The 24,630-nt window shown below is 48.8% G+C and overlaps 4 protein-coding genes across 13 annotated transcripts; 1 reads left to right on the forward strand and 3 right to left on the reverse strand.

Annotated features, from left to right (window-relative positions):
- The first annotated feature begins 153 nt into the window (after nt 1-153).
- slc35a1 (solute carrier family 35 member A1) lies at nt 154-5,942 on the forward strand. Of its 3 annotated transcripts, none has more exons than XM_053880474.1 (8): nt 154-353; nt 460-640; nt 2,344-2,503; nt 3,135-3,287; nt 3,360-3,426; nt 3,817-3,993; nt 4,061-4,195; nt 4,975-5,940. In XM_053880474.1, exons 1-8 carry the CDS (start codon nt 344-346, stop codon nt 5,106-5,108), a joined length of 1,017 nt encoding a protein of 338 aa, XP_053736449.1. In that variant the 5' UTR covers nt 154-343; the 3' UTR covers nt 5,109-5,940. The 3 variants fall into 3 exon arrangements, with proteins under 3 accessions (XP_053736449.1, XP_053736448.1, XP_053736450.1); XM_053880473.1 differs by having other exon boundaries at nt 155-353; nt 457-640; nt 4,975-5,937; XM_053880475.1 differs by lacking the exons at nt 154-353; nt 460-640 and adding an exon at nt 681-2,248 and having other exon boundaries at nt 4,975-5,942.
- On the reverse strand, nt 3,345-12,878 carry rars2 (arginyl-tRNA synthetase 2, mitochondrial). 7 transcript variants are annotated; one of them, XM_053880466.1, is made up of 21 exons: nt 12,849-12,858; nt 12,734-12,752; nt 12,565-12,638; nt 12,401-12,499; nt 11,590-11,673; nt 11,427-11,527; nt 11,304-11,359; nt 11,150-11,233; nt 11,016-11,092; nt 10,041-10,199; nt 9,874-9,980; nt 9,716-9,811; nt 9,592-9,652; nt 8,724-8,800; nt 8,347-8,471; nt 8,096-8,163; nt 7,916-8,025; nt 7,712-7,807; nt 7,575-7,649; nt 7,447-7,510; nt 3,345-6,417 (listed from the first exon to the last, which is right to left on the reverse strand). In XM_053880466.1, exons 1-21 carry the CDS (start codon nt 12,852-12,854, stop codon nt 6,259-6,261), a joined length of 1,797 nt encoding a protein of 598 aa, XP_053736441.1. In that variant the 5' UTR covers nt 12,855-12,858; the 3' UTR covers nt 3,345-6,258. The 7 variants fall into 7 exon arrangements, with proteins under 7 accessions (XP_053736441.1, XP_053736446.1, XP_053736447.1 ...); XM_053880471.1 differs by having other exon boundaries at nt 12,401-12,503; nt 12,849-12,857; XM_053880467.1 differs by lacking the exon at nt 3,345-6,417 and adding an exon at nt 6,444-6,586 and having other exon boundaries at nt 12,401-12,503; nt 12,565-12,658.
- A 375-nt stretch (nt 12,879-13,253) lies between these two features.
- akirin2 (akirin 2) lies at nt 13,254-17,004 on the reverse strand. The gene is made up of 5 exons (XM_053880811.1): nt 16,514-17,004; nt 15,907-16,032; nt 15,114-15,263; nt 14,964-15,035; nt 13,254-13,795 (listed from the first exon to the last, which is right to left on the reverse strand). Exons 1-5 carry the CDS (start codon nt 16,683-16,685, stop codon nt 13,785-13,787), a joined length of 531 nt encoding a protein of 176 aa, XP_053736786.1. The 5' UTR covers nt 16,686-17,004; the 3' UTR covers nt 13,254-13,784.
- Nucleotides 17,005-19,341: 2,337 nt separating this feature from the next.
- Nucleotides 19,342-23,145, reverse strand: LOC128768279 (cannabinoid receptor type 1A). 2 transcript variants are annotated; one of them, XM_053881051.1, is made up of 2 exons: nt 22,942-23,145; nt 19,342-22,421 (listed from the first exon to the last, which is right to left on the reverse strand). In XM_053881051.1, exon 2 carries the CDS (start codon nt 22,379-22,381, stop codon nt 20,960-20,962), a length of 1,422 nt encoding a protein of 473 aa, XP_053737026.1. In that variant the 5' UTR covers nt 22,382-22,421; nt 22,942-23,145; the 3' UTR covers nt 19,342-20,959. The 2 variants fall into 2 exon arrangements, with proteins under 2 accessions (XP_053737026.1, XP_053737025.1); XM_053881050.1 differs by having other exon boundaries at nt 22,947-23,091.
- Between the last annotated feature and the right edge of the window lie 1,485 nt (nt 23,146-24,630).

Below are 24,630 nucleotides of genomic sequence, written 5' to 3' on the forward strand. Positions count from 1 at the left end.
ATCTAAGAATATGCGTGGTAAACGGACAGTTGTTCGCACAGCCACGCGACTATACAGTCTCATAAAACGGTTTGCGCAGTTGGTCTTTGGCGGACCGCTCAGCCGGCACTCCCCCGCAGAGTAAACAAGCGCATCCGGCGCGGCACGGAAATGGTGAGGCATGCTGGGTGTTGTAGGCAGCGGACGCGTACCACATCATACCTGTTCGAGGAAATACAGGTCGGACAACAACACCCCCGACGCGTACGCGTGACGTGTGCGGGCCGTGAATGGCAATCTGCCGCACGGACGGAACCATCTCCCTTCTTGCGTTTGGGGCAGGCAGACCGAGAACACCGCAGCAATGGCCGGCGGTGAGTTTCCCCGCGACGTATCGTGCTACCTAGCTAACGCTAGCGACGGCGAGTGCGGAGGAAACCAGGTGTCTTCGCGTCCGACCGTGTCTGTCTCTTGTAGCAGGAAACGTCGGCGTCATGTTCAAGCTCTACTGCCTGACCGTGATGACCCTGGTGGCGGCTACGTACACGGTGGCGCTGCGCTACACCAGGACCATGCCTTCAGCGGGACTCTACTTCTCCACCACCGCCGTCTGCCTCACTGAAGTCATCAAGCTGATACTCAGTTTGGGCATGTTGGCCAAGTAAGTGGGGCCTCGCAACACCTCCAGCTCCCACCACAGTGAGGCCAGACACTGGGGTTAGGGGATGGAGGCGGAAGGGGTTGCTGCGCTCCTGCTGTAATACTCAGATTAACTGGGTCATTGTGTAAAACGCAAGACCCGGGGGCCAAACCCGGCCGCCTCGTCACTCGTGTCGGGTCGGCTTGTAAAGGCTTCTTCTATCCCAGAGACGTGAGTAAGCAAATGCTCTCTGGAGGCTGACGGTCAACCTGATCACTGAAACTCTCCGGTCCACCGGTATAAATCAGCATCATCACATATCACTTTGTGAAACGGATACGGTCGCGTCAAACAGAGCGGATGTGACATTTAGCGAAACATGTCTTTCATGATCAGAAATGTTGAAATGAGTGTGAAATTAAATCGCAGGAAATACTAGAAAGCGAAGTGTGAGCTATAGCAGGGTGGATATATACCCGTGTGTTTGTGCTTTAAGGTTTTGTATCGTGAAGATAAACCTCAGAAATGTCTGGTGTTAAAATTGGCCTCCAAGGGAAGGCAATATTATGCTTAGAAGCGCCAGTCAATTCCTAAAACTCTGCCGCATCATGTGTTGACTGCGTCGATGAAGAAAATATGGAACATGAAACTGTCAAAACAGAATCAGTGACGTTTCCGAGGGTAAAACCCAAGGTTAGAGTTCCATTAGGGGTGGAATGAATACAAATATTCAAGTGTTTTGACAGTGGTGAACTCTTCTCGTCTGCTGAACTTCTACAAGACAGTTACCTCGGAAAGATGTTATTATTTGGAAGTGGTTATGCAGCAATATAAGAATGAAATGGCCGAATCAACGTTGTCATGCTTGACCTGAGACTAGATCAGATCAGATTCCCTTCATTCTTGCCATGTTGATGTCTTAGAAGCGACTTTCATTTCATGTGAAAACCCATGGATTTGCCTGCAGCTACAGGTCGAGCTGCTATAAATAAACACCATTGTTACACAATAACGCGCTCCACAGGAGCTGCCAAAGCAATGTGTCGAACCTGGTGCCAGCAGAAATTAAAAACCAGCTTTGTGTTCCTCTCATTCAGGATTGAAGTGTTTATATTTGCAGTTGTTGATATTAACAAATGAATAAAATATATTTTATTTTTCTCATAAATCATGTTTCAGTTAGCCGTTTACTTCAAATATATTTGACATGTTAAAAAGTGACCATTAATATCAACAATGAAGAGAATTAGCTTTTGACTTCATGAGGGAGGGATTTTTTTTAACTGATACAGGTTTTGTTGTGAAAAAACAACATCTAATCTAGTCCAAACTTCCTTTTTTGTACACCGAAATTGATGAGTCAGCGTCAGATTTTAGAACTTTGTTATGGCACTGACAGGCAGTAGCTATGTTGGACGTGCACCCAATGATGACAACAAAGGCTGTGATTCTGAACAGATTCCTTTCATGAACTTCATGACTAAAGAATCACGTAGAATGCGGAAAAACTGATGTCTCCTCTGGTGCAAAGGCATTTGGCAGAGACTCTGAGTAGAGCCTAATCTCATGTCGAGGTTGCTCACGAATGGATAACTGAAACTGCATGTATTTCAAGAGACACGTTCTGAGGTCAGATGAAAGTATTCTCATTTTATGCCGATGTCTTTTCGAAAAGCCTCTTGAGCACGGCAGTGGAGCAACTGACAGGTCTTCCGTCTCCCCAGGGAAACCGGACACCCCAGCAGACTGAAAAACGCCCTGGTGGAGCACATCATCTTCAGCCCCAAGGAGCTGCTGAAGCTCAGCGTTCCCTCCGTCGTCTACGCCATCCAGAACAACATGGCCTTCCTCGCCCTGAGCAATCTGGACGCTGCCGTCTATCAGGTGCGACTCAGAGCCGGTTCCTCCGGTTCCTCAGAATATCGACATGCAGCCGGGCGTGACCACGCAACCACGTCAACGGCTCGCATATCTGCGCTGACGGACCTGCCATTCTGCTGACTGACTGACTGGCTGCATGCCAGACTATTCCAATGATGTAATTACCTCCACAAAAGCATGTAAAAGGATGTGATGTAACACAGTCACACTTTTAGGGCTCGTTTATCTTGAAATTGTGGTCACATTCATTCAGGAATTTCACCTTTCAGCTGGACCTGTTTAGGGTGGTGATGGGCTGATGAGGCTTCATGAAACTGTGTCGTTACTTTCAGTGCCCACTAGAGGGCACTATCTGCTCTCAAATCCTGGACAACAACCGTTGAATGAAACCAAGACTGCCCTCTAGTGGGCACTGTTTCATGAAGCCTTGTCAGCTCATCACTAGTTTAGGGACTGATTTTAATCACTTCACCAGTAGTGCCTTTTTAATTTTCAGAGAAATTGTTACACACGTCACCTGACCGCCGTACTCTCTCCCGTTGACCTTGTGTTAAGTTTGAAATCAGGTGGCCGATAGTTCGTCCTACCTTTAGCGTCATGGACCGTCCGATGTTTATTGCCGTTTTGCTCCCAGGTGACGTATCAGCTAAAGATCCCGTGCACGGCCTTGTGCACAGTCTTGATGCTGAACCGCTCGCTCAGTCGGCTGCAGTGGTTCTCCGTCTTCATGCTGTGTGCAGGCGTCACGCTGGTGCAGTGGAAACCTGCCGAGGCCACCAAAGTTCAGGTTTGGACTCTGCCTGACGGCGCAACAAGAACCTGTGGTTCCTTTCACCGATGATACCTTTGGCTTTCACAGATTGAGCAGAACCCAGTGCTTGGCTTCACAGCCATCGCGATCGCAGTCTTGTGCTCTGGATTCGCAGGTAAGAATCTGCAGTATTCACCTCAAAAACAGCTTTGTTTGATGGTTGTCACACTTTTCATGCTTAATGTTCAAAATGCATTGAAAGACGGGCAGTGGAGAGTGAAGTCCATGTTGTCCAGCTCAGGTCTAGTTGACCTGATGAGCTCTTGCGAGTTGCTCCTTCTGGGCAGTCGCAGCTCAGTCAGGAGCGTATAGGTTCATGCCCCACCTAACATGACATCATCCCATCCTCTGCGCAGCAGTTCAGTGGTGCGATGAGGGAGAGAAGAAGCTGGAGACATTTGGGGCGAATCATCCAGAGTGATGAGGCGAAGAGGAGGATGCGGGCAGGGTGGAATGTACATAGATCGTCTGATGCCCAAACCTTCTTGTGCTCCCCCTGGTGCAGGTGTGTACTTTGAGAAAGTACTGAAGAGCTCCGACACGTCTCTGTGGGTGAGGAACATCCAGATGTACCTGTCGGGCATCGTGGTCACTCTGATCGGTGTTCTGGTGACCGACGGCGAGAACGTCTTGGAGAAAGGCTTCTTCTTCGGCTACACGCCCTGGGTGTTGTTCGTGATCTGTGAGTAACCGGGAACCTCTCGCCCTCAACCCCGGCCGGCCTTCATGTGGCGCTCTTGTGCTTCCAGTCCTGGCCAGCGTGGGCGGCCTGTACACGTCCGTGGTGGTCAAGTACACCGACAACATCATGAAGGGCTTCTCTGCAGCAGCCGCCATCGTGCTCTCCACCGTGGCGTCCGTCATGCTGTTTGGACTGCAGATCAGTAAGTGTTTGTTCAAGCTCTCCAGCCGGGGGTGCGGGAGCCTTTATAAAGAGCTGATTCCATCAAAGCTGTTGTTGCGTAACCGAACCATAACATAAGAAACGTGTCTGATGGACCCAAGTTTGTGAGCTTAGTATTGGGACTCTGCCTTGTGTACAGAGAGGGTTGGCCCCGACAGATTCTGCTGCACTGCCGGTCCTGTTTCACTGGGACAGAGGGTTGATAAAGGGTCTGCCTGAAGCACACGTCTCTGTGGTCCTCCATTGTTCTCAGGTTTCAGAAAGTGCAACAATGAAAGTGTATCCCTGGAGTGTGAAGAGAATTTAAATCAGAAAGGATGATCTGCAGATCTGAGTCACTGCTCCACTGTTCAGTAGAGCTGAGCCAGAAGGCAAGTTAGCAATGGTAATCCAAGCTGAAGAGCTGGTGTTCCAGTCTCCCAGGTTGTTTAAAGAAGTAGGTCAGTTTGCTGGGGGTGGGACTCTAGTCAACATGGCAGATCGGGGAGGCAGAGTTGTAGGGTACTACAGCACTGAAAGACCTCCTTCTGAGTCGAGGAGTCAGGAAAACGCTACGATGAGCTTCTCTTCCATTTCATGTCTTGAAGTTTGGGAGCTTATCAGTTGATTTTTTTGTCTTCACCTTTTGAAACTTTTTGAAAAAGTCACGCTGCATCCCTTGCTCCTGCATTGCAGAGCAATAGTCCATTGCTTGAAGTGTAAATCCGTCGCTGCAGGGTGATGCTTGAAGTGTCTCTAATATTCCTCTCCTCTGCGCAGCCATTACGTTTGCCTCCGGCGCGGCCATGGTCTGCGTATCCATCTATCTATATGGACTTCCCAAGCAGGACACGTCCAAGGTCTCGCAGCTGGACATGGACAAGGAAGCCAAACAGAAACTGATCTCGGTGTGAAACCCGAATCCCAGCGGAGTCTCGGCCTTCGGGCCGCGGTGGCGGGAGCCGTCGCTCTGGGTGCGAACTGTGCTGGTCCTCTTTGTGGAGGTCAACTCCCAAGATCTTCCACGCTGCAGGACTGACAGCTCTGCGAGTCAAGACTCACAGCGAACCTACATGCCAAAATGAGGTTGTATTTTTAAGTGGCCTAATTTTTGTTTGCAATCATTGTTTGTAATTTAGCTTAAATTATGACGAATTACTGGAATGTGTTACTCTCTTTTTTTACTTTCACTACGTCTTTTAGGATTATTTAAGGCTGATTTTGTGTTGGACGGTGCAGGTTCGAACCAGACGCGCGATTGTAGGGCAAATCGCCAGTGAACTCTGCTCTAATGCCTTATGAGGTGCACCTGTGGAACTAAAATCATGTATGTATGTTGGGGGGGATGGGAGTGGGGAGGGGGGGGGGCAGCTGCTGAAGTATGAACCGGTGTGTTTCAGACTGTGAAATAAGGTGTCAGGTGGAGAAGTCCAAACGGTCGAACGAGGTGGGAGGAAAGCTGCTGAAGGGGGTTGAGGAATGAGCCTTGGGGGACTCCATATTTGATACATGGGACCAATAAAGTCAGACTCAAGTCACTTTACATGCCATCTGTTTGTCTTGCGTTTTGAACATTGTTTTGGGTGCGTGTCACCAGTCAGGAGGAAGAAACGCCCGGGGCACATGAACAGACTGCATGAAGACCTGATACCATATTTGTTCTGTTTGACTTTGATGATGTCGTCTTTTAAATAAAAGCCGGATTCAGGATGTGTTAGTTCTCATCTCTGCCTGTCTTATCGAGTAACTGAGCAAGAGTGAGACACGGATCTCATGGTGAAGAGCTGAGCCAGTGGGTTTCTCCTCTCACCTGTGGTCACCAGCTTTCTCGGGAGTAGAACATCAGCTCCTCCGTGAGAAACCATTGGAGGCAGCTCAGACATCTGCTCCGTAGGGACGCCATGTTCCGCTGGGGGGAGCCCCGGGACATGATGGGGAGATGCGCTCTCCCACTGGCCTGGAAACACCTCAGTATGGGACATTTCACTTCAACTCTGAACCAGCAACTTGGCCGTTTAAAGCCGTAACTCTGCAACAAATGTCACGTGGTTACGTTACCAGCAGCTATTCCACATTTGCTCTCTTCCTGAAGAATGCAGCCAGGGAAGGATTTGCATGAGGACAAACAAGGTGTTTCACGGCATCCATCACACGCTCACTTCGACAGCAGCTTCCCGCCTCAAACTGGTTTTTCCTGCTGCTGCCTGAGCGACACTCGAACACCTCCACAATGAACACAGTTGAAAGGTGTATGGTTATTTTTTTATTAAAAAAATCTCTCTTTACACGGCGAGTCACAGAAAGGTCACATCTTCTCGACTGGCGTGAGTCCCAGAATCTTCATCCCGCTGGACAGAACGGAGCGAGCGGCGACAAACAGGCGCAGCCTGGCCTGTTTGACGGTCACAAGTGAGGAAGTCGGTTTAATGTCGCTGTTACCACCAGTCCACAGAAATGTTGCTAAAACTCCCTGTCGTTTTCAAAACTCTCATCGAAGATGGAGCTCCCTGAACCGATCACACCCTGTTCACATTCAAATATTGACCAAGTTAATCAACAGCCCAAGTCTGTGTCGAACATGCATCAAATCCGAGGCCCAGGGCCAAACCAAGGCCCTCCAGTCATTTTATCCGGCTTACAGGAGCCTTAAAATGACATTCAAAGCTAATTCTAAGTGCATTTTGGCAGCGTGCACGGTTGAGTTTGACACTCCCGGTGCAGAGGACACGCCCCCCTGTCTCGGACATGAACCTTTGTCACACCTCTGATGCAAGTTACTATTGAATCAAACACCTTGCGAGTACAACTATTGTGTACGACCTGCATGACACACCTCTTACGCAGCCACGTCTGACTCATGAACATCTGACTCATTGCCATAACCCTTTCCCCAGCCTCTCGCTCTAAACCTGACCTTTGCTCTGAACCAAACTAAAACCCAATTATAATAACCCAGCTATTTTGTAGTTTAAAGCCTCAAACTGAGGCTTAACAAAGTGAGGACCAGCCAAAATGTCCTCACTCTGTTGATTAAAACCTCATAAATGTTCTCACAAAGACAGAAGCACAAGAACACACTTGATCCTACTATAAAGCTGATTCAGGATGTAAGTCAGAGCCGATATTTCTTTACATTCTGGTGCATTATACTGACAAGCAGTGCAGGGGTCTCGCACATAAACACAACATCATGACTCTTATACACTTCCTGTCGCAGACTTGGGTCATTCTTCTAATGTCCGACCATCATACCTGAGCGACTTCCTGTTGACTTCCCTTCACGGGCAGCGCTCGGTGTGCAGCAGCGACCAGGTGGCTGGAAGAGCCCAGGGCATGGAGTTAGACAAACACTGATGCAAGATCAAACATCCTGCTCTCACCTGAGCCTCAGTAGGAAGTTGACCAGGTGTTTGGGCTGCAGGTCACGGGCCGACTGCAGCAGCACCTCGTCGTAGCTGAGGAGGAGTGGCAGGAAGTTAGAGGAGCGAGGGAGGTAAGGATGAGGAGGGCGCCTCACCGGAGCAGGTGCTGCACGATGACCACGCTCGGATCCTCCAGCAGGAGCGAGGGCTCGAAAGACGACGTCTGCATTTCTTCATTGTTACGAATCAGGCTGCGAGAGAAGTGATGTCGTACTGGAGTCTCATTCCTGTGCTTGCAACAGTTCTCTCTTCCATGCACGAGTCGTGAGGCGACCGACTCTGAAGGCATCAGCACTGACCTGCAGAGTCGAGCGTGCGAGTACTGGAGGAAGACCCCCGTGTCCCCCTGGGCCTGCAGCATCCGGTCCCAGTCAAACTTGTAGTCTGACCTCAGCGGGCGCATGAAGTCCTGGAAGACAGTGGCTCCATGCCAGGTTCCAGCACAGGGATGAAGAAAGCCAGAGGAGTCTGACACTCACCTGAACGATCAGGGCGCTGACTCCCACCTTCTCAGCCGTCTCCTCTGGGTCGTCCATGTCTTTCGTTGCTGCCAAAGAATCAAAAGCTTGTTGAGGGGAGGAAACCAGAGTTATACAGAAACCAGGCAAGCATTTTTCTTCTGCTTAATCCCAAGCAAGCATGAGGAGAACACACATGCCACACGCAGGAACCAACGACCTCAGCAGCGCAACCCAACGTTTTCATCTCATGAGCATGAAAGGTGATTTACTTTTGGCCTGGCTCATGTTGTGCAGCATCCTGGCCCGCGCCTCGTCCAGGACGTCCTCCAGGAACACCACGTCGCCCCGTCTGGTCTTCATGCCCTGAACCAGGCCGAAGGGAACATGCTGACACCTGAAATACACACACACTGAGGCGAGGCAGATGCTTCCAATCGCATCCAAGTCTGTTCACAGCAAGGGTCAGACACTTTGTTTTCAAACTCTGTCGGGCTCAGGAGATTGAAATAAACATTCGCTCATACAGACGTGAAGAGTCAACAGCAGACCGGAGTCAGGACATTCAGGGGCCCAGTGTCTGACCACTGCCCACACACTTTTCTAAACCAAACTCCTGCCACTAACATGGAACCACACCGGTCTCTACCTGTCGGCCCACGAATGTCCTAAAGCACCGAGGAGCTGGAACAACTGGTTGAAGTGGTTCTCCTGACTTTTGTCTGTCTTGAAAAAAGAGAACAAAGAGAGTTAGTTAATAACAACAAAGACCTGGTTTCACTGACTGACGGGTTGTAATGGCTTCTTCGCGTGATGGAGTGACCCTGCGACATTTCTTTCTTCTAAAAAATGATTTTAGTTTTGATTCTGTATCACCAACTCAATGATAAAATATTGGACGAGGTAACGCTGTGATGCCATATAAAATGTCATTCACATATACAGTGGTGTGCAGTCGTAGTCATGTGATCAAACAAAAACATAGCACTTGTCTTAAAGACATTTAAGTAGCAATAAACAATAAAACAATACGAGGTGATCTCACTTCATAATAAATTATGTTGACAAAATAAGTCAAATTTCATGATAAACACCTTCACTTTAAAGAGGAACTACTGGAAAAACTTGAAAAAAATGCATGAGAAATTTGAGCAATCTGGTTATGAAAGCCTTCATTAAATACAAACAAAGGGATGGTGATAAAATATTCCTCTAAAAAACGTTGTTCGTGCAATAATAACAGAAAGATAGCATCAAACCAAAACTGTGCCTCAATCATTTCAATGATGGAGGGAGTCGAAAGATTCCTGAGGTCGGTTCAAAGGTCAGTAGGTGGCGGTACAGAGCACTTCATTCAGGAACACTGAACGGCTGGAGGCTACAAACCTTCCTCCACTTGTGCGGCGGCAGATAATTATGTCCGATCAGCAGATAATGATGATGAACTATTTAGCAGTGACAGGTTCGTTGACATGACACGTCCTTTTGCGTCAAGTGAGCACTATGTGAGGTCTCACCACGTAGATCATCTCATCGAAATGGTACTTCTGGTGGCGGTGCACAGCGGCAGCGACGTCTCTGGAGCGACAGCCGTGGTTATAGTGAGCGCGGCCTCTGTGGACTCGCTAACTGGCGCCTCACCTGGTGATGTAGAGTGTGGTGCCGTCACTCCGCAGCAGCGTGCAGACGTTGCTCATGTCTCCAGCGGGAGAAAGGTCCACCACCCCAGTGCCCCTCCTGCAGCGACACCCGAAGCTCAAGGCCCAGTCCAACACAGAAACAGTCACGTCCACACGCACTCGCTGAGCTTCAGAAGCCCGAGGCGCCTCAGCTGCTCCACCGCTTCCCGAGCGCTGTCCTGGTGGAGGGACTCTCCGCTGTAGACGTCGAAGTGGACCCCGAGTCTCTGGGGGCGAAGGACACAGCTGGAATCATCTCCTTACCAGGTGAGTTCAGACGTTCTCACCTGGTAGACAAGCCGGTACTCCTTCACTGTGATGTCCCTAAACTGTTGCCATAGCGACACCGCCTCGCGCTCATGCTGCTCCAGGCGCCGGAAGAAGTCTCTGGCGGCCAGTTGGATCTCCTCACTGTGCTCCGACTCCTTGTTCACTTGGACGTAGACCTGAGACGGAAGACCATCAGTGACAGCTGCACCAGTTATTATCAAGGTTACGGTTTGGGATTTTCCATTAGTTTTCATTTTTATTCAGTTTGGAATTTTTGTCTTTCACATTCAGTTAGTTCTTATTAGTTTTTAGAGTGGGCTGGCTAGTTTTAAGGAGTTTCAGTTTTTGAAAAATGCTTATTTTAAGTTTAGTTTTTATGAGTTTGTGTTTTTTCCCCCCTTCCATATGGGGAGCTGGAACAAGATTGAAATAAGTCACACAAAGTAAAAACTCAGCAAATCAAAAAACTCAAGAAAATACACATCAGTCAGCCAGCGTTGTCAGGTCGTGAACACAAGAGACGCGCTGCGGTGAAACCAGCCCAGCCAAAATCAATAGATTCTAAATCATCTCAACGTGCTTCTTTATGAAATAAATGAGGATGGAAACAGACAATTTTGCTATAATTTTAGTTTGTTTCGATTAGTTTTGTAAACAGTCAATGCAGTTTCACTTTGTTTCGTTTGATGGAAAAACTTTTTTTATATCAGTTAAGGAAAAGGATTTATGTTCCAGTTCCCTTTTTTTCATTAGTTTTCCTTAACTAAAATAACTTTGGTTATAATTTCATGAAAAGGTTGCAGCTGGGCAGATTTGGATAAAAAAAAAAACATACATAATACATAATAAAAAACCCAAAATAATCTTCCTACAAAATAGAAAAAATTCATTCAAACAGAACAAAGACAAAATGGACGTGTTAATAACAGAATGAAAACTACAAAGAAAAATATCATCACGGAAATGACAGCGACCTCTGGCGGTTCCCTCACCTCAAACAAGTGCTGTAAAGGATTTTGCTTCAGTCGCTCCTCACACCCAAATCGACTGAACCCGGCTCCCAGCAAACCTGGGAACACAAGGCGTCATTACAAACACGACCGACGGATCCCTCAGGCGAACTCACCGAACTGCATGCCCCAGTCTCCGAGGTAGTTCATCCGAATCACCTGGTGTCCGAGCGTCTGCTTCAGGTTCGCGATGAACTGACCTGATGAAGACGAGCAGGATGATGAAGAGCTTGAATCTCAGTTCAGCAGACCCGGATCATCACATCTCACCAATGATGGTGGAGCGTAAATGTCCAGCGTGGAATTTCTTGGCGATATTTGGAGAGCTGTGTCAAATGAACAGAAGTTATTCACCTGACGGAAACAGCTCCGCTGGACGAGAGAATACATTACCTGTACTCCACTAATGTTGTTCCTCTTTTGAGGCTGTAAAAAAGCTCACTGTCGAGTCCAAAACGATCGCCGTGCGACTGTCCAAAACACTCCAGAATTTTCTAGATGAACAGTACGAGACCATGTTCACATTTTGTTTCTACACCGTGACCGGGAAACAAACCTGGATGAGAAGTCGGCGGTTGACTCTGAAGTCGACGGCAGCGTGGCCGGCAGTTATTCCCTCCACCACAGCGTCCGGCTTTAACTGCAAGAACACACTCATAAGACCTCAGCGATTCCCGACTTGTTTTCTTATATAGCAAGCAGCATTTATTCATTTAGTTTTAGGATTCAACTTCTCATTAGCGCCATCTCATGACAGGCTTTTGGACATTCACAGCATCTTAAGTATTTAGTTGCAGGTTCATCAAGCCACAATAAGCCATGCCTGAGTCACTCACAGCGCTCAATATATGTGTGAATATTGTCGAGGGCAACATTCCACAGAGCTTCTTGTCTGCCGTGTGGGATCTCCAATGGGAGAATAATGTCCTTGTTTTACCCACAATCTGTCTCAGATTTACCACTTGTCCAGTTCCATTCTAATTCAAATTAATTTCAGGTAACTCTTAGTTCACTATTCACTTGTTTTTGCAAGAAACGAAACAGACTTAATTTAGTAAATTGGAAAAAAGTATTTTTTTCTATAAGAAATTTGTAAAAACAAAAGGTTCTTTTCGCGTAGATTTTCACGCTATGATACATGTTCACATTATTTAAAGACATGGAACAACACAATATGAATGCCAAGACTAAAATGATTGTATACAATAGGTCATCAAATCGCTGTCAATTCAGTCTGTCAAGGGATTTTTAATGTGCGTCCAGTGACACAGTGCCAACACAGTGCGTCATCGTGTCGAAACGCTTCATGACGCCTCATTGACCCATCACAACCTTGATAGCGCTTCACTCTGCCAACATAGACAGACCTTGGCGGCCAGCTCTTCCGCCTGCATCTGAACATGGTCTCTGGATGGAAAGCTCTCGCCGTCGTGAAGCGAGTCGATGTGCAGTCGGAAGTCTGCAGTCTGTCTTGGGAGCAACACCAATGTCAAACCCTGAGCGACTTTCACAGCTCGACAGCAGCACTTACTGCCTCTTGTGAACGGGCAGCGCAGTGACAGCCGGTATGAAAACATCCTGGGACCGGTGTAGCGTCCGCGCCAGCTGAAACGACAACGTACGAGCTTGTTTTTAACGACATGACAAACAGGGTCAACACATGCTACAGCGCTAGCTTTAGCTTCACGCGGCGCTAATACCTTTTCCGCGATTCTTCTTCTGAAGAAACACGCCATGGTCCGATAAAATAGAACTATAAGTTAACTACTTTAACAACATTTAAACAGCACATTTTTAAATGGACGGACGACAAACCTCCATTTTGGCCACGTCACTTCCGACTCTGCCGTCCAATCGTGTACGCAGGTTGAGCGAAGAGGTGCGCTTGATTTGTGCACGCGGACCAGCCGGTGGCTCGGGTTTACACAGGTATTTTCTTTCCCTAACAACGTACAGCTGTTCACTGAAAACAACTTATCTTACACCGTGTCCTGGGGAGCCGGAGTCGATCCAAACATGGGACACCACGGCACAGCTAACTTGCAGCCAACCTGTTTTTGGACTGTGGGAGGAAGCCAGTTGCAGGCGAGCACCAACACTTGAGTTCACTCAAGTTGAAGCCCCAGCCTTCTCCCCGGAGCAGTGACCACCACTGTTCCAGACATGAGGAAACATCTTCACAGCTGACACCACTCCGCTGAGCAGAAATAAAACCCGACATTTATTCAAACGTTTTATTCTCACCTCTTCCAAAGCCCCTTTATGCTACAGCAAACATAATCCGATTTGGTACGATAAACAAAAGCAACATAAAAATACAGTGTATACAAACGTAGCAGTAATGATCTTTTTAACAGTCGATTTCTGGAGTAGAGCCGTCGATCCCTTTTCCAACAAACAAATCTACATAATTACAACATCTTGGTGAAGAAACAAAAGTGAACAAAAAAAAAAAACAGAAATGAAAGAGAAGGCCAAGAATATGGAGGCAGCCAGGCATCAGAAGCAGCCGGCTCAGCGCTGGGCAGCTGAGAGGCCGCTGGTGACAGTCCGGGATCACCACCGCAGCGGGAGACTCTCTTCACTCTGGCGGCGGCGGCGGAGGCAGACGTGGGTGATGCTCGCTGACGCCGGAGGCCGCGAGGCCACATACAGCAGACACATGTATGGCACGGCTGGGAGAAAGTCCAACAAGACCCACGTGGTCCTCAGAGCAGGGTGCAGCAGAGAGAACGTCCCGAGCGCCGGCACTCAAGAAACATCTGCCGAAGAAAGAGAGAGAGGGAAGGGCCATGTCAGCAGGACAGTACACTGATACCACCACAGCACAAACAGCTAGAAGGAAGAACATCAAGACAATGGCAGGTTGGAAGGCTATTTCAGTGCCAAGGTGCTGAGCAGGATTTGACTATGTTACTACACACTGAGTGCTGAGCTTCACGGGAGTCGCCTTGAGACTTAAATTTCTGGATGAAGCACCTCAATGCGAGCCAGACTCTGGACACAGAACTGATGTTAGACGGAGGGCTTTTCCTTGAAGGAAGCTGGCGACTGGCGAGTACAGAACCTTTCTGTGTTTGTGACATCACAGTCCTCTGGCAGTTTGACTTTGGGGTTAAAGTGTGCGTATGTGAGAGACAGCAACTGACAATGGAGGAACTTGCCTGAATACTGGAGCTAAACTAAAGGTGCTCCAGGTAAAGGTATCCTGAAAATGTAGTGCTTGTCGGGCAGCCTTGGAACCATGAAATCTCCATGTTCAGAAAACTAACAAATACCATAAACCTCTAGAATAATCTACATTCAGCTGGGACTCATTCAATCTCCCATCGGGGATTGACCTCCACCCTAGATGCACCTGCCCTCCGCAGGTCCTCATCCACCTCACCAGTCATCCCACCCTTGACCCCTTCAGTCAGTCTGTCTAGAACCACAGCAAACACAAAAAGGCTGAGAACTACCCACAACCATTGAACTCAAATGGTTCGGTTGATCCTCCGAGTGAGTCCTGGTATATTAGATATTAACATTTGAATCTTCTTCATGCAGGACCACTGTACTGATCTACATGTGAGATTTCATTCACGGTGACCAAAGCTGTTTACGTTGTAATATTAGACACACGTTCATGATGACAGCACGTCACACTGCACTCCATCCTCAGCTCTTCATTGTCTCTACTCCAGTCCAAATTTTTCCGCCCACGTGCGACACATGGCTAAATGGGCTCTCTATTTCTGTCTCTTTCTCCCTCGACAAGTTCCAGGCCTGTGTCACAGTTCTGAGCCTGCTGTCTTCCCTTCTGCCTGGTGACACCACGACGCCCGTGAGTCAGGGCTGCTGCACGTGTTACAGTACAGAAGAATCTGAGAGAATGTGTGGTAACTGGACGATGATCTTGCACTATCGTGAAGTGATGGAAGTACTCACAGCTGGCAGGCTGCTCTCCAAATCGCCGCATCAGCTGATCATGTGTGAACTTGACAAACGCATCGTACTGCTCTGTGGGAGGGAAGAGCGACAGCACAGTTATAAAGCTGTTGAAGGGCCTGTGTCTTCCCGACTCAGAGAGAATCCCACCGGCGAGCTTCGTGGTCAGAATCTCGTCATACTCCTCCCGGATCTTGTCTTCACGTTCCTTCAGTAGTCGTTCGCAGATCATCCCGACCTGCCGGAGGGAGAAGAGCGGCTGCTCCTTCCTGGTGGGGGAGGAGCCTCCCGAGGACGTTCCTGAGCGGCAGGGAGGTTAAAGATTTGAAAATGTTGTCAAAGAAACAAGGACAAAACAAGCTTCGGGAGGGATTCAACTGTTGCTCTGGCTACATTTGGACTGCAGTGGACTGATAAAGGTGCGAGTCTTCAACAATGACAGCTCCGCATGACCAGGTTTTTAGGCCTCTGCCTCTCTGTTCCTGAAAAACGCCCTAATTTCCGATCATTAGTGCCTTAATCATAAAGCCATCATACTGGTTACCATGACAACAGTGTTTCCCCCTGGTAAGTTTGGTGAAGTTGATCGATTCACAGGTTCTCATGCCTTTACAGACCCACAGTTTGCCATGGTGGGTGCTACATTTATCTACAGGCAAAATCCAGTGGTTATTTACGAGCCACAAGACTCGGATTTGACGGGTCGACGTGGCATGGAAGTGCTGTTGTTGGTGGGATGCCTGAAGCGGTCGGTAAATTTGCCCCTCAGAAGGAAAACAGAGGTTCAGGGGGTCACACTCTGAACAGCTAAATACGGTCACCACATGGGACACCACGGGTTTAAATGGCTGACACCTACAGTGAAAGAGAACCAAAAAGTAGTGTGTGTACAATGTAAAAAACCTTCATGGACGTAAACGGGACGGAACTGAGATGTTTCTACCTGATCCAGAGGGGAAGTTCTGCAGCTCAAGCGGACAACATCCCTCCGCCTGATGGAAAGAACTTTCCAGGTGCCGTCGCTTCTGCAGCCGCTTGTACTCCTGCTTGATGTTGTGAAGAATCTCCTCTGCAACAACAAATTTAGGATGAATAAACAGCCTTTTATTGTCCAGCACTGAGGGCACAAGAGGAAACAAACATTTTGGTGCCTGTTCAAAGATGTTGAACTTTAACTCCCCACCACATCCCCACCCCCCATTGTTATTCATTGCTTTCCCAGTTTGAATAAAAACCATTGAGGAAAAATGGCTCACAGCGCCATCAAGAGCAAAGGAGGGGAACTGTCGTTCAATTTACTCAGCGGCATTAATGACCTTTTTAGTTCATTTAGAAGAACAATAACCGCCCCGGTCCACACGGTTAACACGACTGTGATGAAGACACGTCAAGTAGAACCGATTTGGATGAGTTCGGTACGTGTCGTGTGGAGATCCACGGGAGTTTACATCAGCTAACGCGGACATGCCTAACAGGTTACAGACTAAAGGAATTCCGGAACCTAGACGGTGTATGTCGCGATCACGAACGAACGGTGGGGAGTCGTTTACCTGTGGAAAGTCTGGACGACACCTCTCCAAACGGCGACGGCTCCATACGCAGGTACTTCTGGGGAGAAGCGACCGGGGACGAAAGCGGGGCGCACCTCCGTCTTTTGGGCGAAGCCTGGTTCATTAACGGGTCAAAGTCCAGTGTCCGTTTCAGAGTGGCCCCACAAGCCATTTTACGGTGGTGTTTTGTTTAAAAAAGGCAAGTAAGAAGCATAAAACCCGGGGAAGTCGCCGGCCTCAACCCTCCCGGTAACTGATGCTAATGCTAACTAGGTGGAGCAGCGGCGGCGATTCCGGTGTCCAAACAAACTGAGGTTTATCTTCTCTCCTGTTGCTCCTTCGCGGTCAATACCGGGTGGATATAGACGCCAAGCAAAGACGCGATGATATTCCAACAATAGGACGGATAAGATGGGAGGTTCACGGCAGATGATCGCCGATTCAAAAACACCGAGGGGAGAAAATGAAAACCGTTGGCTTTGTATCAAAGTCCAGACTCGCGTCTGTGCGCATGCGCGGTGAAACGCGTGTATACTGGAACTTGTAGTTCTACACCAACTCACCCGCGTAAACATTGGCCGCCAGCGAACTGCAATTCCCGACAAGCGCAGCGACGCTTCTTTCAAAATGGTTTTGTTTGGCAACAAACCGTCGGCAACTTTCATTTTTATTTGTGATGTGAAATGTTTCGTTTGCTACGCATGCGATTTGACTCGTTTCATGACGAAACCCATTTAAATATGTGTAAAATAATGAACGTTTAGTCACATAATACACGCTGAAGTTGAGTTACGGTAATAAAACCCAAATATTTCTCATGTTCAGTCATAACCAATAACCACGGAAATATATATACTGCGTATGAAGTAACACATATCACAACAAAGTCAGCATAAAATCATTAAATAAATAAATAATAATAGTAAATAATAAAAAGGGCAACAAATCACCATTAAAATAAGGGAATATCAGTGTAGTTAGGAAGAAAACTATATTTTCTCCGTTTGAAGATGAAGCTTTTCCAGTCATTAAATAAATATATTAACCTATTAATTCATCATGGTTCACACGTGTCATTGTCTCTTCCTGCCCGGTGATGTACCGACAGTAAACCTTGATGGGAATCATTCTATATGTCCTAACAAACAATGAAATGAAACATGAAACAAATGAAACATGACAAACTGAGTGGATTTTCAAGACGTCGTGCCCGGGTCAAGAGGTCAGAGGTCTTGACCCCAGCTGTGGACCTGCTCCTCCGGAGCCAAACTGCTTTACACCATGAACCCGCCTGACTGGAAAAGTGCCGGAGCAGAAACCCACTTCAATATGGCGCAGCCCTCTTTCATCCTTCAGGACTAATGGCAGAGTGTCGCCGGCAGCAGGCCGAACCGTCCTCGCTGATTGGACTTTCTGTTAGACACATCAACCCAAATCCCACAAACAGCTGTGCGAACAGATGCTGCACTTTCCCTGCCTTTTCTGAGCCAGGAGATGAGAAGAATGGAGCAGATGCTGTGGCACCACGATGCCGCGCTTGCTGACTCTCCATATTGCACTAGTGGGGTGGCAGAGACATACAGTATCACTCCATTGACTTTTTTCAGTCCACCTTTCATTCGTTCTGCAGCATCTGGACTGCCCAGGTTTGTCGACATCAGCTCTGCCTTTAACATGACTCTTCCAGCTCTGCTTGAAGACAAGCTTGGCCAGCTGGACGTGCCTGACTCCCTCTGCAGATGGACGACAGACTTCCTGACCAGCCGGAGTCAGCGTGTGCGGCTGGGGACGACTGTCTCCGACACTCGGACCCTCAACATTGGGTCTCCTCAGGGCTGTGTTCTCTCTCCATGGCTCTTCTCTCTGTACACCAACTGCTGCACCCCCAGCCACGAGTCCGTGAAGCTGATCAAGTTTGCGGACGACACCACCATCATCGGGCTCATCTCAGATGGAGATGAGTCGGCTTACAGGAGGGAGGTGGAGCGGCTGGTGTCCTGGTGCAGCCACAACAACCTGGAGCTCAACGCCCAGAAGACAGTGGAGATGATCATAGACTTCAGGAGAGTCACAGCTCCTCCGCCCCCTATCATGTTGGCTGGTTTATCCATTCCTATTGTAGACTCCTTCTGCTTCCTGGGAACCACCATCACTGAGGACCTCAAATGGGAGCCAACCATCAGGTCCCTCATCAGGAAGGCCCAGCAGAGAATGTTCTTTCTGAGGCAGCTACGAAAACTATGACTGCCGACGAAGTTGCTGGTGGAGTTCTACACAGCCATCATCCAGTCCATCCTCACCTCTTCCATCACTGTCTGGTACAACAGCGCCACCTCCAGGGACAAGAGCAGCGCATCGTACGTTCTGCTGAGAAGGTGATGGGTTGCTGCCTGCCACCTCTTCAGGACCTGTATGTCTCCAGGACCCAGAGACGTGCAGGTGGGATCAGAGCCGACCCTTCTCACCCTGGACATGGACTGTTTGTTCCTCTTCCCTCTGGCAGGAGGCTACGGTCCATCCAGACCAGAACCTCCCGTCACAGGAGCAGCTTCTTCCCCTCGGCCCTCAGACTGTTAAATTGGTGATCATTTAATTTAATTTAATTTTCCTGTCAGCACTTTATTCCAAAACACTTTCCTAGTTGGTCCCCAGTGACCATGGCAATGAATTAAATTCTGACCAAACTAAATTCAGATCTAAGCGAATAAATCCGATTATTTCCCTGTGTTTTTAAATAGAAAACAACACCGCCGCTAGGAGGCACTGCAGCAGCACAGACGCATCCGCCGGCGCTTCCAACAACCAATGAAGACGCCAGTCGACAATCAGCTGCGACTTTATTGAAATATTTTTGTTTTCAAACAGCGATATTAAAAACACTTGACTGTGATCTTTGAGTTCCTCATGATGCCACCACAGTACAGAAGCCACTGGACAGATGACGTTTGGATCTTCAATATCACAGGAGGCAGCAAAGAGCACTGATAAACAGCCAGGATCAAGGGCGCTTTCACACTGGGGGTTCTGTCTCGAGACAAGGCTCTTTCGCCTCACAAGTCCGAGACGTGAACACAAGCGAGTCGGACCTGATCCCCGCTGGAGAGCTGCACTTTGTCTCGTGAAAGAGGAAGAGTCTGCGGAGCGATAGTCGCCGTCAGGTTTCATCCAAAACACATCCCACTCATGGCGCAGTTTTCAGAAGTCCGCCGCCCGCCTGGTTTCCTTGTCTCCTGCCGCAGGACTAAAACACCTCACTGCGATGATGTGGAGTGGAAATATACCATCAAATATCACAAGTATCACACACACAAGATGAAGCGTCTTCTGGCAGCCGTGACCCGCACGCTGCTCGTGTTCGTGGCTGCGCGGCGCCGGTTCTACGCCTGCGACTGTACAGTTGTCAGCGTTACACAAGGACACGTTACTACGTTGGAGGTCAAACAGCGAGAGCGCAGAGAAACAAGGATCTCCAGCCACGTGGAGAGCGGTCACACATCAACCTCACTTTTTTTTTATTTTCATTTTTTAGGTTTTTTTTGGGGGGGTCTGTCAATCGAGGATTTGAATGTCATTTAATAGCAAAGCAGTTTATTCATTAGTTCCCATTAAATGTTGCGAATGTTTGCGATTAATCGCGAGTTAAATCAGCTTTAGTTCGATGAAACTAGATTAAAGATTTGAATGTCATTTAGTCGCGATTAATCATTCGTGCTAAATGTCATGTTTATCAAGTTTAACATGCGATTAATTGCGAGTTAAGTCAGCTGTAGTGCGATTCAATTTGGAACCCGTTGACAGACCCGCTTTTTTTTTGTTTTCATGGGCGTGAATCGCCTCAGGTACAAAAGGTTTAACGGCATACGTGGAGATCAACAATCTTAGCGAGCACACACAAGCCTGCGAGAGTCAAGGCACGAGGATCGTGTGCTTCCTGTGCAAGATGTGAACTCAAACAGGTGGAGTTAAAAACGTCAGTAGCCCCTTTATCCCATAAATGAAGATACATTGTCCTCAAAACCTGAATTACAGTACAAAAATATAATATGCAGACTTATGGTCAGTCTTTCAGAGTCTGTTCTCGCGACACCGTTTGGCACTTTGGCGCACTCTCGGGATGGAGGGGGGGGGTGAGATAGCAGGTGCCTCGGTTGTGTTCTGGAGCTTCAGCGTGGAGCCGCTTCCTTTCAAAATAAATCTTGCTGTCGTGACCCGGATTTTTTTTTTTTTTTTTTTTGCGTTACTAATCTTGGAAAATGTGTTGAACAAGATGCAGAAACCGAAAAAAAAAATCCAATGCACTTCTTGTTTTAAGCACCTAAACCAGACAGGAGGTCCTGTTTCGCAAGGAGCACGTGACGTGGACGCTACTGTTAGCTGCACTTCGGCCCAGGACCACGAGACTGTGATGTTTGGGGCCCAGCTGTCGGGGTGGAGCGCAGCAGGTCCTCACACGGCCTCGGCGGACGTCTCCGTCGACACGGACATGGTGACTTTGGCTATTTTCACAGTGGTCTTCACGCAGCTCTCGGCGGCCCTGTTGGCGGAGATGTTCCGGTTCTGGCAGTCGGACTCCAGGCTGTTGTCCAGCTGCTGGCCGGCGCCGCGGCAGGCGTGGCAGGAGCTGAGGAAGGCGTGCCGCAGGTCCTTGCTCCTCAGGGCGTAGATGATGGGGTTGACGGTGGAGTTGAGCAGGCACAGCATGCTGCAGAACGCAAAGACCGTCTTGATGTCGTCGTCCATCTTCCAGAAGAGGTCGTAGACCATGATGGCCAGGACCGGGCCCCAGCAGATGACCAGCACCACCAGGATCAGAACCAGGGTCTTGGCCAGACGGATGTCCATGCGCGCCTGCTCCGGGCGAGTGGTCTGCACCTTAGTCCCGTCCGCCGAGTAGACCACCAGGCTCTTCTGGGAGGTGCGGCTCAGCATCCTCACGGCGTGGTGGTGCGCCTTCCACAGGATGTAGATGTAGGCGTAGATGATGAAGATGACCAGGACGCTGGTCACTCCGATCCAGAACAGCAGGTAGTTCTCGTCGATCAGAGGGAAAATGTCCGAGCAAACGGAGTTGAGGCGCTTGCAGTTCCAGCCCAGCAGAGGTAGCACGGCGATGACGATGGAGATGGTCCACATCATGCAGAAGGCGATGACCGCTTTGGTCCGGGTCACGATGCGCCTGTAGGCCAGCGGCCGGTGGATGGAGATGTAGCGGTCGATGGCCGTGAGGAAAAGGCTTCCCACCGAGGCGGTGAAGGACGCCGTCACGCCGCCGAGCTTGAAGAGGAACACGTTGGGACTGTCCTTCCTGTGGAAGACGTGGAAGTCCAAGAAGCTGTAAACGAAGATGACGCTGCCCAGCAGGTCGGCCACCGCCAGGCTCCCGATGAAGTGGTAGGACGGCCGGCAGCGGAGGGTGCGGGACTGCAGGATGACGCACAGCACCACAAGGTTCTCCAGCACCGTGAAGGTCCCCAGGGTCAGGGACATCACAGCCACCGCCAGCTGCTGGCTGGGAGTCAGGATCATGAAACACTCCATGTCCATGAAGTTCTCCCCGCATTGGATGTTGCCGCCGCCGCCGCCGCCGCCGTCGTCCCGGAGCGTGGTCCTGTTGCCGAACACGTCGGTGGCGTTGGTGGGGAAGAAGAAGGGGAAGCCTTTGAGGATGAGCTCCTCGTCCGGCGGGAGCTTGTCCGGGAAGGAGTCGCTGCGAAACGCCGACAGAGGCTTCTGCAGGGAGACGTGGCCCTTGAAGTTCATGTCGCCCACGGGGTCGTCGTAGTTGGCGTCGTTGGAGCCCAGGTACTGCAGACCCGAGGTGATAGTCCGGAAGGTGGTGTCTGCCACGCCGTCCAGCACTGACTTCATGGTGGAGGGTGAAGCTGCGCTCACTGTCGGCCCCGAAAACCTGCAGCACAAACTCCAAATATCATCCTTCATTCACGGCAAAACCGATTTTCTCATTTCAAACTCACAACTATTCAGCATTTTTAAGCATCAGCGGCGCTTCATCGATCTGAAACGAGCGTGCAGGAGCCAAAATGTCTTTATACATTTTTTATTTTTGTTATGTCAGTGCCTCATTAAATATTGATGGCATCTGGGAGCCGCAGAAATTCTGTGCCATAAAACTCACATTATTGTTGGCCACTGCGCGCTTTCCAAGAATCTCCCACCGCAGTCCTTTAAATTTGACTCCCACCACCGCGGCAGTGGGGGACAGAGGAGTCAGAGCGGAGTGAAGGGACCAGATGAAGCGGAGCGGGAGGAAAATACAGGAATATTCGCGCGCAACTACACTGAAATATCACGTAAAGCAGCTGCTTTCAAAATGGGAAACGACGGAGTTGAGTTAAAAGTGCGTTTCAAAAACACTTTAAAATATGAAACAATGAAAATATAGGCTGCAAAGTTATTATTTTTTTTACCTTACATAATTTTCCACGCGCGCAAAAGGCTCCTTTATCCAACCCAGCGGCGCATCATCCAGCCGGCGCAGAAGCGACCTGTGCTTCAGAGGAAAAACAGCATCTCCCTGACGACTTTCCTCGGGTTCTTGAGCGGATTTGAAGGTTTGCAATATCAGTGCAAGTGGTTCGGAGCGCGCTCCAGTTCGGTGCGTCCTGCGTCTCTCGCCTCTCTCTCCCGCCCGCTCACTTATGAGGCGGCCGGTCACGTGGTCTGCTGGCGTAAAAAAAAACGCCCAGCCGTGTTGCTCGGTGGGAGACGAGCCTCGGATGCGAGTGAAATAAATAAAACTTTCTCAATTGTGTGGCTTTTCAAAATAAGAGCTTAGATTGACAGTGGAGGAATCTCAGCTTCTGAAGCTGGATATGAACCCATGACCCTCCTGGATCAAAAATGGAGACCCTTTGCGAGAAAACCTCAGTAATACCATTTTCCCCCTTAAATATCAGCCATTTTTTAATAGATTTTCTTTTCATATTTACAGTTTAGTTGGTAGTTTGTCTTAATATATTCTGTTGACTCATATTTCATATGCTTATGGTGTCGCTGACACGCTTGCTTGCATAAATATGAAGTATGAAATGATCATATATCGTCAACAAAGTTGGTTCAGCTGAATCACATCGCAAAATGAGTGTAAATCTAGTTCAAAGTGACTCAGGTCCAGAACCAGAAGCAAGTCTTTGTGAGGTCACTGGGGGTGGAGGCTGTGGGCGCAGCATCAGAATGCAGGTTAAAAACGTCTTCAGCTTCAGGATCAGAGGAGAAATGGTGATGACAGCTGGATGTTCTCATGGTGCTGAGGGTGGAAGCTTGTTCTTCTCACCAAAAGATGCAGAGCAGCATCAGTTTAGAGACTGAGGGCTGCATTTGGCTGGCCCTGAAAGTTTGCCTCAAACGGGTTTCGAATGGGTGAGTCCCACTGTTGACCAGAGGCATGACATGTATCGTCCTGCTGAGCCTTATGAAGAGAGTCCGTCTCTGATCCGTTCAGGCACTTCATCCTCTCACAATAGTCCAAGCTGTCGCTCCCATAACAATGTGGTTGGAATCAAAACAAGTGCTTTTTTTCCACATGACGCAGCTCTTGTTCCTCAAAAACCACTGACAAATCCCTCATTATTGGCTGATATTGCCGCTACTTCCACCTCTTCAGCGCAGCAGTGTTTGGTGCCTCTGGTGCCGCCACAACATCACGACAGCGTTTCACTCACTGATGAGAACCTCGTCCGAATCACACTGGATTTTCTGGTCGAATATAGAAGCCAAATTCTATTGAATGTGTTTGTGTACAAAAACAACATGAATCAATATTTTTTTTGACCCCACTACAGTCTGCTTTTGTCTTTATACCCTCCACTGAAGATAAACAATACAGCTGGGACAATGTCCAACTTTAGCAACAGAAGACGTGGGAGAAAATGTACTGCGACTTTGACTCTGTTGCTGTCATAAACCTTTGACTCTGGGCTGCTCCCCCTGGTGGATATACTGGTGAACAGCAATAACAATGTAAAGAACACAGGGAAGCATGTGATCAGTGACGGCAACATTGTTAGACAAGGCTGTTTTCTTAGATAAAGGCAGCAGAAACGGGCCTTAAAAGTGAGAGAAAAGACAAATCTGGGCGAAAATGATGTTTGTTCACT

This window comes from Synchiropus splendidus, chromosome 12 (genome assembly GCF_027744825.2).
Source record: "Synchiropus splendidus isolate RoL2022-P1 chromosome 12, RoL_Sspl_1.0, whole genome shotgun sequence".
NCBI lineage: Eukaryota > Metazoa > Chordata > Actinopteri > Syngnathiformes > Callionymidae > Synchiropus > Synchiropus splendidus.